We start from the raw sequence: 15,593 nt of genomic DNA, 5'->3' as shown, positions 1-15,593 counted from the left end.
TGGGTAATCAGACAAAGTCACATAATAAGCTCAATAAAAAAGGTGCCTGTGTGTATGCTGTATGAATTTGTAAACAAAGCATGAGGAGTCAGCCAAGAGGATGTCGGCAATATTCTGGACACACCTTTCTCACAGGGCAATGGCGTGCTGAGCTCTGCAATTGACAGGACACAGAATCCCTCACACAGTGAATCAGGACAGGAAAAAATACTTTAGTTTCAAGAGCAGATCAAGAACTTCAAATGCAGTAATCAGAATGAAACAAGTCTCCTTTTCAAACACAGACTTATGATAGTTTGGTAATTATCAAGTTTTTGCTGTAGGAACAAAGCATTTCAAACTCTCTTGAGTCCACCTATGTGCTCATCCATACATCAACAGCTTTTCTATGAGGACCTTGTGGGTCAAAAGGCTGGACCAAGGTGAGTGGGTAACGATCATGCTTCTGTAAAATTTTGTCTTGAGACATTTCTGCTCAAATTGACTTACTGCTGAAAACTTTGGTATTATGGTACTGTTTTACACTCACACACTCCATTTGACCCATAACCATTCTGAAACACATACCTGTTCCCAAGAGCTTTAAATACTGATTTGCTCTACTATTAGAAACTATTAAGGTGACAAGATCCTACACGCAAGTTCTCTGCTTATACTTGATAAAGGTTGCCTGCTGATTTATGTTCAGATATGAGAACTTCTGAAGTATGAATCACAGAAAAATCTGAAATCAGTTGCTGAAACCAACACAAATACTGTTTATTTGTGGGATGCCATTTTACATCAACACCATGAAAAGACCTAAAAATCAACCAGGTTAACTCATGTTAGATGGCATAATAGTATTTTCATCATATTGTGATTCACAGGAGTTTAGCACACCTTGTTTATGTAATATCCAAGTAACTAAGACGTAAAGCATTCACAGTTACAGTTTAACTGCTGTTCCTGCAACAGCAGTGTCAGTAGGTGCTATTTTGACACACATACACATGCACACACACACACACACACACACAGAGTGGGGGGGAACGGGCAAGGATTTAAAAAATAAAAGCAAACAAAAACATCAAGCTGAATTTTGGTCCCGATTACAGAAAACAAACTATTTAGTTTGTGGATGGATTCTATATACTTTTACAATATGAAAAGACAAAATATAAGGCCTAGAAAGAGGTATGTTAGCAGCTATAACTAAAACCAGGGCACAAGCTAACCTTTAAAGCTGTCTATATGAATTCCAAGAGTATCAAACAGTTTGTTAGACTTGTGACCAAGGATCAACAGAAATCTGGGAAAACCTTAACACAACTGAAGTCCATTTTTGTCCTACAAAACAGTAACTTGGGAACATTAACCAAGCAGCAATAAGCTGTAACTAATTTTGATTGTGTGAGCATATTTGTGATGAAATAAAATGCACGTGTTTGTGGTAAAATGGGAGAAGCCTCTACAGAATTAGAAATGGTTACACAAAGATAACCCAAGTATTTATTGTAGCATAAAGACAACCTTAAAGAGGTTTTAACTGAAAACTCAAGTACATAAATAATTTCGACAATTTCTATGTTCTTTATCTTGCTTTCCTTGGCAAAAAGTGAAAAAACATCAGTAATAGAGAATTCTATGAATACTTTAAATACTTAATATCACTTTGCTTTAGAAAGAAATTTAATCCATGGGCTGTTTTGGTTCCTAACATTAATAGAATCGTTTAGGTTGAGAAAGATCCTTAAGATTATTGAGTCCAAAGAGCTCCAAATGTGTGTCATCTATCAAAGAACATCAGCTCGTATAGCCTCTGGACATTGTTTTCCTTTCACTAACTGTCTTTCCAATTTACATCTCCCAAATACCAAAAATGAACTGTACCTTGATCATCAAATTTTTGCTAAAAGTTCAGTAATAGTACACCAGAAAGATTAGCACAAGACCCATGACACTTTCTCAGGAAAGACCTCTCAGTGTCTTGTCCCAGAAATCAGCATAATCTGTACATTACTTTTCCAAAGGGGAGGGGGGGAAGCCCATAACCAAACAAACAAAAAAATCCACATGAGCTATTTGATGGCATAATAAACAAGAAAGCAAATGCCACACTTGTACTAAATACAAGATCAACTGAGTAGGCTAGTTAAGTTTCCACAACTATTAAAAAATTCTCCAATATACAGGAGGAGGCAACATTAGGATCTTCTGCTTATCAGCATATATCAGCAGGATGGATAGCACAGGGAAGCTCATCAAGCCACACAGGTCCATTTTAGTCCATTTGTTCACTATAGATGTCAGTAAAGCTGTCTCTACCAGCTGTAATTGAATCTGTGGTTTACTTTATCAAGATGCATGTTTATAAACCTGCTGATGGCTACATTTATCCTGTTTCAAATGGAAGAAAAAATCTGCAGCATCTGATTCATTTCCAAACATATTCTTCCTTTCCATCACTCACAACTACTTTTACCCAAATTAAAAAACCAAGTTTGTTTGCTTACACAGCACAAGTACTTTCTGAGGTTTCTTTTCCCATTTCTTTGCTTTTAATTAAATTTTGTAGTCTGATAAACATCTCAAAACTGCCAACACCTGGCTGAACAGATTTCTGTCAACCCTGTTATATGAAAGCTGTACCTGTAACAGTAATAGATTAAAAGTGTCTTTGGCTCTTGCTTCCATTACTAGAAGCTCAGTTATTTGTGACATACAAAACCTTTTATACAAACTTGTATTTGTCGGAGGATTCACACCAATTTGTTCTGTGAACACAAATTCTGTGTTCAGAAACTGTGAACAGTTTCCTAGAGTCAACAGCTAGCTTAATGTTTTAAGAACAATTACACCTATTTCACTTAAAATCTTGGCAATCACAATTTGGCCTAATGTTAAAAGTTATATTGCTTCTAAGTTCATTCTTTTAAGAACTAAACCAGCAGCTCCACTGGTACTTCATTACAGTAATACTATAGTAATATACACATTTACAGCAGAAGTCTTAATAAAATGTGTTTTCTTAAGAGGCTTATTGTAAACATTAAATACCACACTCCACTCAATTAATTTCTTGTGCAAATTGGCATCAAACATCTAATTATGGTTATGTGCTTTAGTACACAAGAAAGCACTGACTACGTATGTTTTACCACTACTAACTTTAAAAAGCAGTATTTAGTGTTACGGAAATCCAAATGTAGCTATTTCATGGGAAAGGTAGTATTTTCTTCTTAGCATCATGAAATTCTAGGTTTTGTATATGCATATATATTGTATATTTATGTATATACAAATATACACAAACAGATACAAACATTTTTTGTCTTTGGCAGCTGAGCTTGAAAAATAAAAACCAACGACAACAACAAACAGATCTGAACACAACTGACCACCTGTAGCACCACAATTACAACCTCCTGGTCCAGGGCAGCAAAATAATGTGCTTTTGCTTAACTAGGCTTAATCCTAAAAGGAGTCAAGTCAACGGCAGCTCCTGACTTGACAGCAAGGACAAAACCTTCAACACAGATGAAAATTTCACTTTCAACATAAAACGCTTTCCCCTCCTGCTCCCGTGGATCACATTCTAGGGAAATAACAAAACTGCCAATATCTTATAAAATATTTCTACAGAAAAGTAATGTTATTTGTTGTTCCAAAACACCCACTGGCCCTTCATTGTTAAATGCTCCATGAATCGATAACATTTTAATAAATCCTTAGGGATCGAAGTTTAATAGCACCAGATACTTCAAGGACCTATTTATAAATATCAACAATAACATTACTCAATAAAGAAGGGTAAGGCAAAGACAACATGACAAAATTACAAAACTTAAACATTATTCCATTCACTCATTTTTCTTCCCCAAAATAATCACTATAACCATCCTATACAGACAAACAAATGAGTGAAACAGGCAGTGGTCCCTACTAAAAAGTACTGTCATTTAATGCTGGTGTTTTACATGCCCATTGCCTGCAATGGACATTCTGCCAGGAAACTAACTCCCAAAAGGAAAGAAAAAGTAATGTTTTGACTATTCAACATCATATTTTTTTAGTACTCAGAAACACAAAGCTGGAGGCCCCTGGAAAGACTAGTGTTACAAACAAAAAAATCCCCAAAATCTTTATTATGTATGTGCTAGGGGCGAGCATACTTCATTCCCCAAACCACGAACTTCAGCTAGAACTTTCAATGTCATTGGGTCACTAGATCACAACATAGACCAAACACTCTTGGTACAACAAAAATTAAAAGGAGTATGCCAAAGGCAATTTACAAAAGTCTAAAACCCATTTTTAAAAGGTACTTTAATTTGTTCATTTGTACCTGTAATGACTACTTCAGTTTTAACATTAAAAAGTCAGTACTTTTTTCTTCAAATGGAAATCATCTGTGGCATGTACAACTATTACAGTGTTTAAATATTTATATGCATATATATATTTTTAAGACACCAATGTTTCATTCCTATAAAGCATTAGGTCAGGTTTGGCGAAGTCTGGTGAAGGAAGTCACAGCATGTCTTCTCAGAAACTGGCATCTCAAATAGTAACATTGAAACTGACAATAGTTCTTCACATAACTATGTCCAGAAAGTCTGAAATGCTACATTTGAGACCAAAAGAAAAACAAAATAACTAAAGTTTCAACAGACATGTTAAGTGATAGTAGAAATATGCCACAAAATTATTTTTACAATACATTTCTGCAGAAATAATCCCTAGGTGAAGCCTTTTTTTATACACATATACAAAATTTAGACAGCAATATACACATAATCACAGTGAAGACTCTGGCAAGTTCACCAATTCATAGTGTAAATACAAAATGCAAAGCAGCCTTCAAAGAGAACAATGCTAAACAGCAAGCATAGCTAGCTTGTTAAATAGCAAACATCAAAAGTTCCCTGCCAAAGGGATGCAGTGCAAGAAAAGCAGCATGCACTTTGATACAAATAGCAGTTTATGGCTAATGGTTGATGTAACTGTGGTAACAGTGACTCTTGAGTGGCTGTGCATAGTTAAACTCCTATGTCATTTGTTTTCCTTTATACCATTCCACAAACTCATCCAACAACACTGGCCCTGTAGAGAGATCAAATAACTGTATTTTACAAAATTTTGTAGAAGCACGCTGAATGATTAAGCTCAGAGAAATAAATTATTTTACAACATCAACATATGGTAGTACTTACAGGCTCCATCTTCATCATAGTTACTGAGGTCAAGGTTAATTGTTCTGCTGAATTCAAGAACATTACACCATTGGTCCTTATTGATGACTTTGTATTTTGACTGCTGCTTGAGGAAAGAAACAGAAGTTACTAAAATGTATTTTCAACTGTCTCAAACTCAGATTTTCTTACAGAAAATTTAAACTTTGTGATGCATTATTATTTTAATCTGTATGTCATCTAAAACAAAAAAGGATTAAACCAGCGAGTATTTAAACCAGTGTTGAATCATGCTTCTGATTAAGGCATCTTTTAGAGGGCAAACATAAAGCAATAAAATAAAGTCCAAAAGCAAATAAATAACATTCTATACTTTGTTCTGCATTACACAAACCCTAACAGCATAGGAATTTGGGAAAAAGGAAGAAAGGAAAGATAACCAGTTGCACGTGCTGCTTTGATGGTTACAATATCCTAAATCAGGACACAGCATTCTTAGCCGTTCATTCTACCTCTAGTGAAAAGTATCAGAGAAGACAGATTAAAAAAGCCCCATCATTCTGTTTCCAATTCCATACCTCTAGAAACTGATGAAATACTGGAAAAAGGGACCATGCTTTTCCTAAAAGAAGGCCCAACATACACTTGGCAGTATTGATATCTAGGCTGCGCTGGTCCTTTTCCTGCATGAAAAGGTCAAAAAGGAAAACAGAGCATGAATTCAGGATTTTTCACTTCCCTCACAGCTCACCCATGCACAAAATAAATTAACGAATAAATAATATATAGCAGTATATAACAGTGTTTTTTAATAATACACAACTTGCCAGTAAAATTTCCTTCCTTACAGGTAATGGTTTGTTATACAGACATGTTACTTTCCACAGATGTTCCCAAAAAAAATCACCATCAAGGCAGATGAGGCATAAGGTCATTTCTGACTTCACACCTCCCTAGTAAGAAATGGCCATCAGATCCCCAGCCATGTTTGCACATATCCTCTGCACAGCCACACCTCTCAGAAGAGCAGTGCTGTACCTATTTCCTGCCATATCATTACAACTACGTGGACTGTCAACAGACACTCAGGGCTACTTGACAGCTCCTCAACTCTGCGAGAGTGAGCCAAGGAGAATCTTTGCTCTGTTATTCTAACTGATTACATGAAATTCAGATTAAATTATCAAATGAGCAGAAAGAATATAATACACTAGCACATCAAGACACCTCTCTGGACTGTCCAGTTTTAGTTCAATGTAGCAGCAGTATATTAAGGCTTCAGGGTTGATTTTTTTGTTTCTGCTAAGTAAAAGCAGTAGCACCTGTGTCCAGCATATGTTTATCAGTGGCAAAATGAATATATTTAGTAACATAACTTCTGCGCATCTCCAAGTAGCATGTATGTGTATGATTCCATTTTGTTAAGCAGTTTATCCATCTACATTTGTTGTCACAAAATTAAACCAATTTTGCTGAGAAGTGAGATGTAAACCCCCACATTTTTATGCCTCGGTTATAGCACTGAGCTACAAATTCACAAGTCAGTGAAATCAGTAAAAATGAATTTCCTTATTAGCCAATGTATACCTTGTTCTCTGTACATATTCATGACTGCAGACCGCAGTCTACATTAAGAAAATACAGGATATCACAGAATCATGGAATGGGTAAGTGGAAGGGACCACAGTGGGTCATCAGGTCCAAACCCCCTGGTCAAGCAGGGTCATCCTAGCACATGGCACAGGATTGCACTGGACTATCTCCAGTGAGGGAGACTCCACAGCCTCTCTGGACAATCTGTTCCAGTGCTCAGTCACCTGCACAGTAAAGAAGCTCTTCCTCATATTCAGGTGGAACATCCTCAGTTTCTGCCTATTGCTTCTTGTCCTATTGCTTGGCACCCCTGAGAAGAGCCTGGATTCATTCCCTGACACCCTCCCTGCAGATACCAATACACAGTGGTAAGCTCTTATCCTTTAACCATCCTCAGTGCCCTCCACCAGACCTGCTCCAGAAGCTCCATGCCCCTCTTGTCCTGAGGAGCCCAGAACTGGACACAGCACTACAGATGTGGCCTCACCAGGGCTGAGTAGAGGGGCAAGATCACTTCTCTCAACCTCCTGGCAATGCCCTTCCTAATGCACCCCAGGATACCATTGGCCTTCCTGGCCACAAGAGCACACTGCTGACTCATGGACAGCTTGTTCTCCAACAGGACATACCCCATTATAGGGATATTCTGGATACAGGGAGTGTCTAACAGATCACTGCAAGACAGCTAGCTGCCCACGACAAAGGGAATTGAGTCCTGTGTTTCACCTGTACAAATGCAGTTCTATATATTACAGAATACGCATCTTTATTAAATAAAAAACCAAAAAACAAATTAAGCTCAAATCATAACTGAATTGTCTTCTACCACATAGGATGGATGTGACTGAGCAAGATCCCAGTTCTCAATCAACAACTGAATGCCCTAGTCACAAGGTTATGTTCATTTCATGCTAAACACTCCTCAATTCTAAAATTGTGTGGACAGAATTTAATGCAGATGTGTTTTGAAAGTAAAGTGGGGAGACCAGCAACTCTGAAAACATGAGAAACTGTTTTGCATTCTAGGCAGTAAACCCAAGAGGGATTTAGAGAAATAAAGTAAATTCCAGGATGAACAAAGCTTTTCAATTAGTAATAAAGATGAAAAAGAAACCTGCAAAGGCATTTTTGTACTAGTATGATATAAATCCTTTGTTTATTTCCAACATCAGAAAGTTCTAAAAACTAATTCTCTTTCCAAAGTCCATCTACCCTTATGTCACAAACACCTTTAAGCAGAAATCATACTGCTGTCAGAATACATTTTATTTTACATACTGCTTATTCTCTGAATTCTTCCCATACACTCAAGTATTAATGAAATCAGGCTCTATTGCCTTCACTTTGGCCACACTGGTTTTTCATGCCTTATATATTTACATTCCTACATTCTTTTTCTCTGACTACTGATCAGAACAAATTGTTCAGATAAGCCCTTTCTACCCACCTCCAACTGCCTAATGGCACATCTGCCATGACAGATGATCCAATTGCACTCTTAGCATACATTCCAGACACTTATATTCCTTGGATACAGTTGAAGGAATATGTTAATAAACTGTTAAATCTGAGTATTTGTTCTACACTGATGATAGACAGCCTTCCTGAGATTTCCCCCCATAATATTACAGATTAAAGATCTATTTAAGCCATGTAATGCATGTATGTTCTCAAAGTTGGCAATGACGAGGGCAAACATGGATTGAGGAATGTATTTATGCTTAATATCAACATATGGTATTTTATATTATATCCTCAAATCTATGCCGATTTAAATCATGCATGCCACATGAAACCTTGATGATACATTTTTATTCACAAACTAACTTTAAATGCCAAATCAACAGACACTCTTAAAAAAAATTTCTCTTAAAACTTGGGAAGTTTAGACAAGTGCTTTGTTGCCATGGAGCACTTCCTTGAAAGAATTATCCTCAGGACAGAAATTATGCAATCTCTCAAATTGGAAACCATCACCTTTTTTCTATTAATCACTTCCATGACCCTGAAAAAAACTATGCCCAGTTTAATCTGGCATCTATAAATATATCCGCCTTTGTCAGCGTTCTTTTCTGGATGCCATTCTCCTATAGACTTTCCCCAAGTTTGTAGTATCAAAAGTTCAATAACCATATTAGCCTAATATTGTTTTGGTAATTCCCCAGTTTATATGCCTTTGACTTGAAGTTCCATAATCTGCAGGGGTTTTTTGTTGCAAATAAAGTCACAGTGCCTGTGTCTCAAAGTTTAAGTTCTTTTCCAAGACCGTTTGTCACATCAGTTTGGTACCTCTTGAAAAGAACTCACACACTATCTCTACCTCTTAAGTTTCTGCACTTACTTTTGACAGGCCATCAGCTGGTGCAGGTTTGCTCTCTATTCCAAATATTTCATCAGTATCTTGAACTTCTCGGGCAATGCCTTTGCATTTTACATTGAGCAAAACTGGCAGAACAAATCTTCATACAGCAAAGGAGGAATTAAGAGGCTGATACGGCTTTTTTTTTCCCCTCTCATACTACTAACTAATCCCACGCATTTTTTTTATACTCTAGCTCCAAGTTTCCTTGTTTAAAAGTGAACTACCATAAATTTGAATGCTGAGATGCAGAAAGCACTGAGGTGCCAAAAATCTGAGTTGCTAATGAGAGACTATTAGAACTGCTATCAGTTCAATTTCTTCTTATTTCTCTCATGCTACTTTTTTTTTGCTGCAGATTTTCTTAGTATTTTTAGTTCTCTTGCACTGAAATATGAGGTTCAGTTTTACCTTTTTATGTTAAATCTTCTGTACATTCCATCACATTAGCAAAACGGATGTCCAAATTCTATTTCAAAATGTTATTTCAGAAAATAAAGTTCTATTACTCTGTCCTAGTAGGAATAGTCTTATGTATATTATGGGTTCCATTACAGGAAAAATTTCATCAAAGCATGTTTTATAGCAGGAAGACTGGTATCAGGGTCTTTTTTAATAAATACTGAAAACATCATTAAAGCCATTCCAACAATCTTCTGAATCAGTATTTATATCATATCCAGCTTTTACCATGTTACCCATTTTTACCAGCTACTGAAATGTGTGAAGTGTCTTCCCGTTTTAAATATGTTTATGCTCACAAAATTCAGAGTAAGAAAAATCACAGTAATTATAAAGTCAGGGGAATTCAGTGGTCAAGTTCCAATATACAACAGAATGGGGCTTAAATGATTTCCCTGAAGTCATAAAATGGCTTGAGGCACAGACATAACAAAACATGTCACTAAACCACTAAACATTACACATCCAATATACTTTTCCGGTTTTGGCATCTTGCATATACTGTTTTAGAACACAAATGATTCCATTTGTTAGAAGCAATCTTGAGTGGCACCTTAAGAGAAACAAACTTAGAAGTACACAGTCTTTCAATTATTACTTATGACAGTAAAGTTTTTAATTTCAAATGCACAGTACTTACCCGTGCAAAGTCAAAGGCATATCTATAAATAAGTTTAAAATTGGTAGGCTCATTTAATAAAGATCTCAAGTAATCCAGAGAGTTTCTCAATTTTTCTGTAGTATCGCACCTATAAAACAAGCACCAAGTGGGTTTAGTCTGCATTCTTATAGAAACGTCTGATGTTCTAGGAAAGAATCTCTAACATGTATCCCCATTAACCTGTTCAAAACACATCACTCTGTACAGAGGCATGTTTTTGAGTCTGTCTGCATAAAATGTCTTACTAAACCCACGGTGTGAAACAAACTTGGATAAAGTAGCAAAGCCTTACACTGGGACTGGCTGGCTTCATAAAAAATGCACTCTCCAACAGATTGAACTAAGAGCTTGTCCATGCATGGCAAACAACAACCAGCTTGCAGTGAAATCGAAGCAGTGAAAAATACTTCTAAAGTCTTGCTGAAACTACAGAACTTCCTACACAGTTTTAGTAATTTTCTTCTGAAAGGTAAGTCAAAACAGTTCTTTCTTTCTCCAACTCTCTATGAAACATGGTTATTCATCTATACTTATGTTAATCCTGCCATAAAAACAAGCTCTTAACCGGAGACAGCAACTCTTAGAAAGAATAGTGGAGAGTTACAGAAAGGCTTTGTATTATTCAGCATTTTAAACCAGTCTAACAACATACCAGTATCTGAAAGATTTGTGCCATCCAGCAACAAAGATAGGTGTCCTTGGGGACACAGAGAATGTCAAGCCTCATGACACTTCTCTTTTATCGAGACTGCAGACATTTCAATCCAACTCTATTTACATGTGCAACTTCAGGTTTCAAATTGTCTCTAAGTGACCATATCATCATCAATCAGGCCAAAAACTTATGACTTCTACTCCATGGTAGAGCTCTCTGCTTTAGGTGTTATGAGTCAAAACACTGAAGTGTGTTTTTTCTGAAAAGCTGTGTTTACTATAACAAACTTAAGAGAATTTTCAAGGCACTTACTGTAGCGATGTCATTCCTTTCAACCATTCTTGTAATGTAAAGTAGCCCATGTTTTGTGCATCCAACTTCCATGCTAGCACAAGCATAACTACCTGTTTCAAAGAGAAAAAAAACGGAGATGGAAGAGTTAACAAAAAGATCCATGGTTTCCAATAACCACTGTATAGTAGGCTACAAATGCTTTTACTTGTATAAGTGGGAAGTTCAGAACTTTGCTACACTATTTTAGAAGTTAAAAAAACCCTGTAAGTGACAAACCTGTACACAATCCAAACGAAGAGAAGGTAACAGTACAAATATATAGAGCGAACATCCACCCGAGCTATCAGTAGGGACTTCAAGGGAGTTTGCACAGTCATCTCATGAGCAATACAATGAGGAAGTTGGTGCAGAAGCTACAGAAAAGGTTTCCCAAAGTAACTACAAAATTTCAGTAGCAGTTTGACAAGTTATATCTGACATTTGTTAAACCTTCATCTCAATGAACCATCAGCTGCAATCCACAAAATTCAGTTATTTGAAAGCTAATAACGATCCCACAATTCAAGGAGATGTTAAGTAAAGCTAGAACAAGTAACATTAACACACATTCAAAGACAGGCTGATACATAAATACTTCCGTTTTGGTCAAAAGGAAACAGTCTTTCACCCCTCACACAGAAGACCAAAGCAATAAGGAATTTAGATAAAGCAATACCGTAAGATTATTATTATCTTACTCATCAACTTAAGAAAACACTTTTGACAAATACATGAAAGAAAAACTTGCAGGATAACTGACCCTGCCAACTAGGAGAAAAAAAGTAATTCAATAATGAAGTTATTTAAACTTGCAATTCAGCCATTATCTAACGTTAGTGCAGCTCTGTACAGCTTTTAATGCGAAATCAGAATACCTGGTTATATATCCAAATATCTGCATAAATCACAACATTTATTACTTTCATAAACTCTGAAATTAGCAAATTACATCTTATTTTTCCAGTACATCTTTCAAAGCCACAATTCTCATTTACTTATATGCTCCATGAATTCTAGAAAAGACACGATTTCCAAATGCATTTAAAGAACAATGATTAGGCACTAGGAAAAATCCTGTAAAAGGCAGAATTATTTTTAAAATTTTTTTCATATATATATATACACACCCCCCTATAGAATATGTATCTGTAATATATTTATATTCCTTATTTGTTTTTTGAAATCGTATAATCATAGTGCCACTACTGCCCACAACATTTGAAACACCTTTCTGTCCTAGGAAACCTAAAGGAAACACTACTTGTTTGTTAGTTGCTACATTAAATCTTGAATGTTGTCTCATTGTTCAGACAACCATCAGCTTTTTTTTTTTTTTTTTTTTTTTTTTTAAGATCTCTCTTTTTCTGGGGAGATTGAAGGTTGGTGTTAAAGTCAAAGAGAAGGGGTGGCAGCAAAGACAAATTGAGGTTTTAGAGGTTGACAGTCTGGGAGTTAAAATAATGGCAAGTTGTCCCCAAATGTGTTTCAAAACCTCCCTGGTTTATATTTCTTGAATTTTTTTAAACTCTCAAGAATTTTTAAACTCTTGGTGGAAAAGCAAGAGCTGTAAGACTGGCTCATGTACACCATAGCAGATGAGGCATTTTTTAAACGGATTCTGAACTTACATTTTCCGGTTCAACTCCAATGTCTTCACAAAATTTCTCCATACCTTCTGGCCCTACAATGTCATCTGTGCCTGCAAACAGAATGCATTTTACTAATATCTAAAAATTAAAATAGCCTGTCCTTTACAGCACAAAAGAAGTGCAATCACACAGTACAACCTAACTTTCATACAGTCAGCTTGTTTTGACATGAAATAACTATTTCCATACTTACTATCAGACTTGGATACACTTAAATCTTTATCTCACCTTTGAAAACAGAGAAACTGTAAAACAACTTTTCATCCCTGCCAATTTTTCTACTCATTTACTGAGATAATCTTGGAAGTGTAAAGTAATAAGATTTTTAAGAAATGACTTAAGACTAACAGAACACCCACATAATATTACCATGCTTAAATGAGTGGACGATGTCTAGTGAAACTCATTTCTTGGCCTGAATCTCTACTGTTATCATAAGATCAAATCACATAAAAACATGATGTACAGGATACAAGACATTATCATTTCCAGAATCTCATTCCTCATTGTCTCATATACTATCTTTATATAATGTTATCCTGCTTATTCATATTGCTACACCATGGCCACACGTCATCTGAATAATAGTAACTGCAACAGGAAGGAAATAACGAATTAATTATTTCTTTGCCTACTTAAAAGGAAAGAAAGATTCAAAATATAAGAGCTATTAAAATGCACTACTAATAAAACATTAAATCAAGATTTTTCTAACTTCTATAATACTTCTGAAAAATTATACAGGCATTAAGAATTGTACTGTGCAATTCTGTTTTTAAATACATTTTAAGTATTTGAACTATTTTATTAGAATTATTTTACTCATGTTTAAAAGGGTTCATTTGAAAAAAAAATACAGGCTGAAATTCCTACTTTCCTCCAATATAAAGATCACATGTGCAAGAAAAACAGGGTTTATAAAGGGAAGATCAATCTGTATTTTATTATTAGGTGATCTATTCTAGAAATAACAAGGTTTAATTATCTTTTCCCATCTTCTCATCACAGCCTCTCAGTTCTCCAAGTGTACACAACAGCCTTTAAAAAGATTCGTTCTGTAATGCAAAAACACACCAAGGGAGGGATAAAAAAAAAAGAAATGCAGGGTCAACGTCCCCATACATAAAGAAAACTTATGAAGCAAGAACACAAGAGATTATTCCTTGAAAATTCCGTTTTTAGAATGTTACTCAATACTGTAAACAGAATCGTACTCTCCACTTTTCTGTGTTTTATCTTGGTGTGTGCATCCAGTGGAAACACCAAAGTTCTTTCACAAACAGCCTTCCTTTCATCCTTTCTTTCCATGAAAGTCTTGACAAAAATGAGTCATGCCTGTTGCTAGAGTAAAAAAAATAAATCAAGCTGGTCAAAACAGCAGAGAACCTAACAGGTTAGATTTGCCTTGAATTTGTCTGATCTCCTCTCACAGACTGCCACAGACAAGGGAGATCTCAAAGTATTTAATTTCATTTATGTAATTTTATTCGGAGAAAAAAATGGTTTATTACATCAAATTAAGTCAGTCTTGATTATGTTTAAGAAGTAGACAAAACAGAAGAAGCTGTGAGACATGTTATCCAAGACAGCACCAGAAAACTACAAGATGACATTAAACATCTATTTAATTTCTTTTTGGTCTTTACAGTTACGGGATCATTTTTACCCATACTTTCAGAAAAGCACATGCAGGAAAACAAATACAACAACCACTCCACTAATAAAGGAGCATCTTTTGTGACCACAGACCATAATTAACATTCCTAGAAGTAATGTCTGAAGAAAGTTCTCACAAACAAGGACAATAATAAGTAATACAGACTACCTTCCCTATACCTTGTGATGGAAAACTATCTGATAAAACTAGTATGGGATATTTGAATCCATTCACTTCTTTGCTTGAAACCCTAAGCACCAGATTCACAGCAGGAACAAAACTAACATTACTACCTCCCTCACCCTTCGGGTGTTTTTAATTAAAGACACACCATTTCTCCTGAGGCTAGTGCTGTACTGTTCAGCGCTGTCATGGCAGATGACAGAAAGGTAACAGCACTTTCAACAGAAGCACAGCTTTAACTGTAGATTAGAATAGTAAAGCACGTATTTCAAGTTACACACCTTCTGTATTCTTTTTATAGGATATAGACAAAGACAAAATTGAACCTTGAACTCTTCAACCTCATGCTACACAGAATATTAGGAAAGTTTCTCTAAGACTTTTACAAGAAATCCTTTATATCCAGTCTTTCAAAAGCTCAGCCAATGCAATTTTCATATTACAATATAAATTAAATTGTTATAGGTAGGAAATTTGCATCTCACACTTACCTGCATATTCATAGAACCATTCCAAGCATCTCTTACTTGAAAAGACTTCTTCCTCTGCTTTTATTCTAGTTGAATCGTATTTTCTATACATACTTAGAAAAAAGAAAGAGAAACAAGTAATTATTTCATCAATTTTTTTTAAAAACAATGTTTTAGTCAACAGCCACTCTCAGCAGAAACATTATTCCTTCCAGTTTACCCAACATTCTGTCCTCATATCCAGTCATTTGGAACACTGCTTAAGAATCATTGAAGCTAAATACTTTGCTCACTGTCATACTTCCATTGATTTATAATCACTACCCATGTAAACGACCTTCCCCTAAAACAAGTACAGATGAGTTCAAATTCAACCCCAAACTGATCTGTGTAAGTT

The 15,593-nt window shown here is 35.6% G+C and overlaps 1 protein-coding gene across 5 annotated transcripts in view; it reads right to left on the bottom strand.

Moving 5' to 3' along the window:
* Positions 1–730: 730 nt before the first annotated feature.
* The window catches only part of DCUN1D4 (defective in cullin neddylation 1 domain containing 4), a 42,039-nt gene continuing 27,176 nt past the window's right edge, over positions 731–15,593 (bottom strand). For all 5 annotated transcript variants that reach the window (XM_048303830.1, XM_048303828.1, XM_048303829.1 and 2 more), the window contains 7 exons: positions 15,218–15,309; positions 12,866–12,936; positions 11,217–11,308; positions 10,229–10,337; positions 5,753–5,857; positions 5,196–5,298; positions 731–5,085 (listed from right to left, as the gene is read on the bottom strand). In XM_048303830.1, coding sequence (XP_048159787.1) covers positions 5,030–5,085; positions 5,196–5,298; positions 5,753–5,857; positions 10,229–10,337; positions 11,217–11,308; positions 12,866–12,936; positions 15,218–15,309 — 628 coding nt within the window. In that variant the 3' untranslated portion in view covers positions 731–5,029. The remainder of the gene's footprint in view (positions 5,086–5,195; positions 5,299–5,752; positions 5,858–10,228; positions 10,338–11,216; positions 11,309–12,865; positions 12,937–15,217; positions 15,310–15,593) is intronic.

The sequence above is a fragment of the Corvus hawaiiensis genome, chromosome 5 (genome assembly GCF_020740725.1).
Source record: "Corvus hawaiiensis isolate bCorHaw1 chromosome 5, bCorHaw1.pri.cur, whole genome shotgun sequence".
Classification (NCBI taxonomy): domain Eukaryota; kingdom Metazoa; phylum Chordata; class Aves; order Passeriformes; family Corvidae; genus Corvus; species Corvus hawaiiensis.
This window is presented reverse-complemented; position numbering and strand designations above follow the sequence as displayed.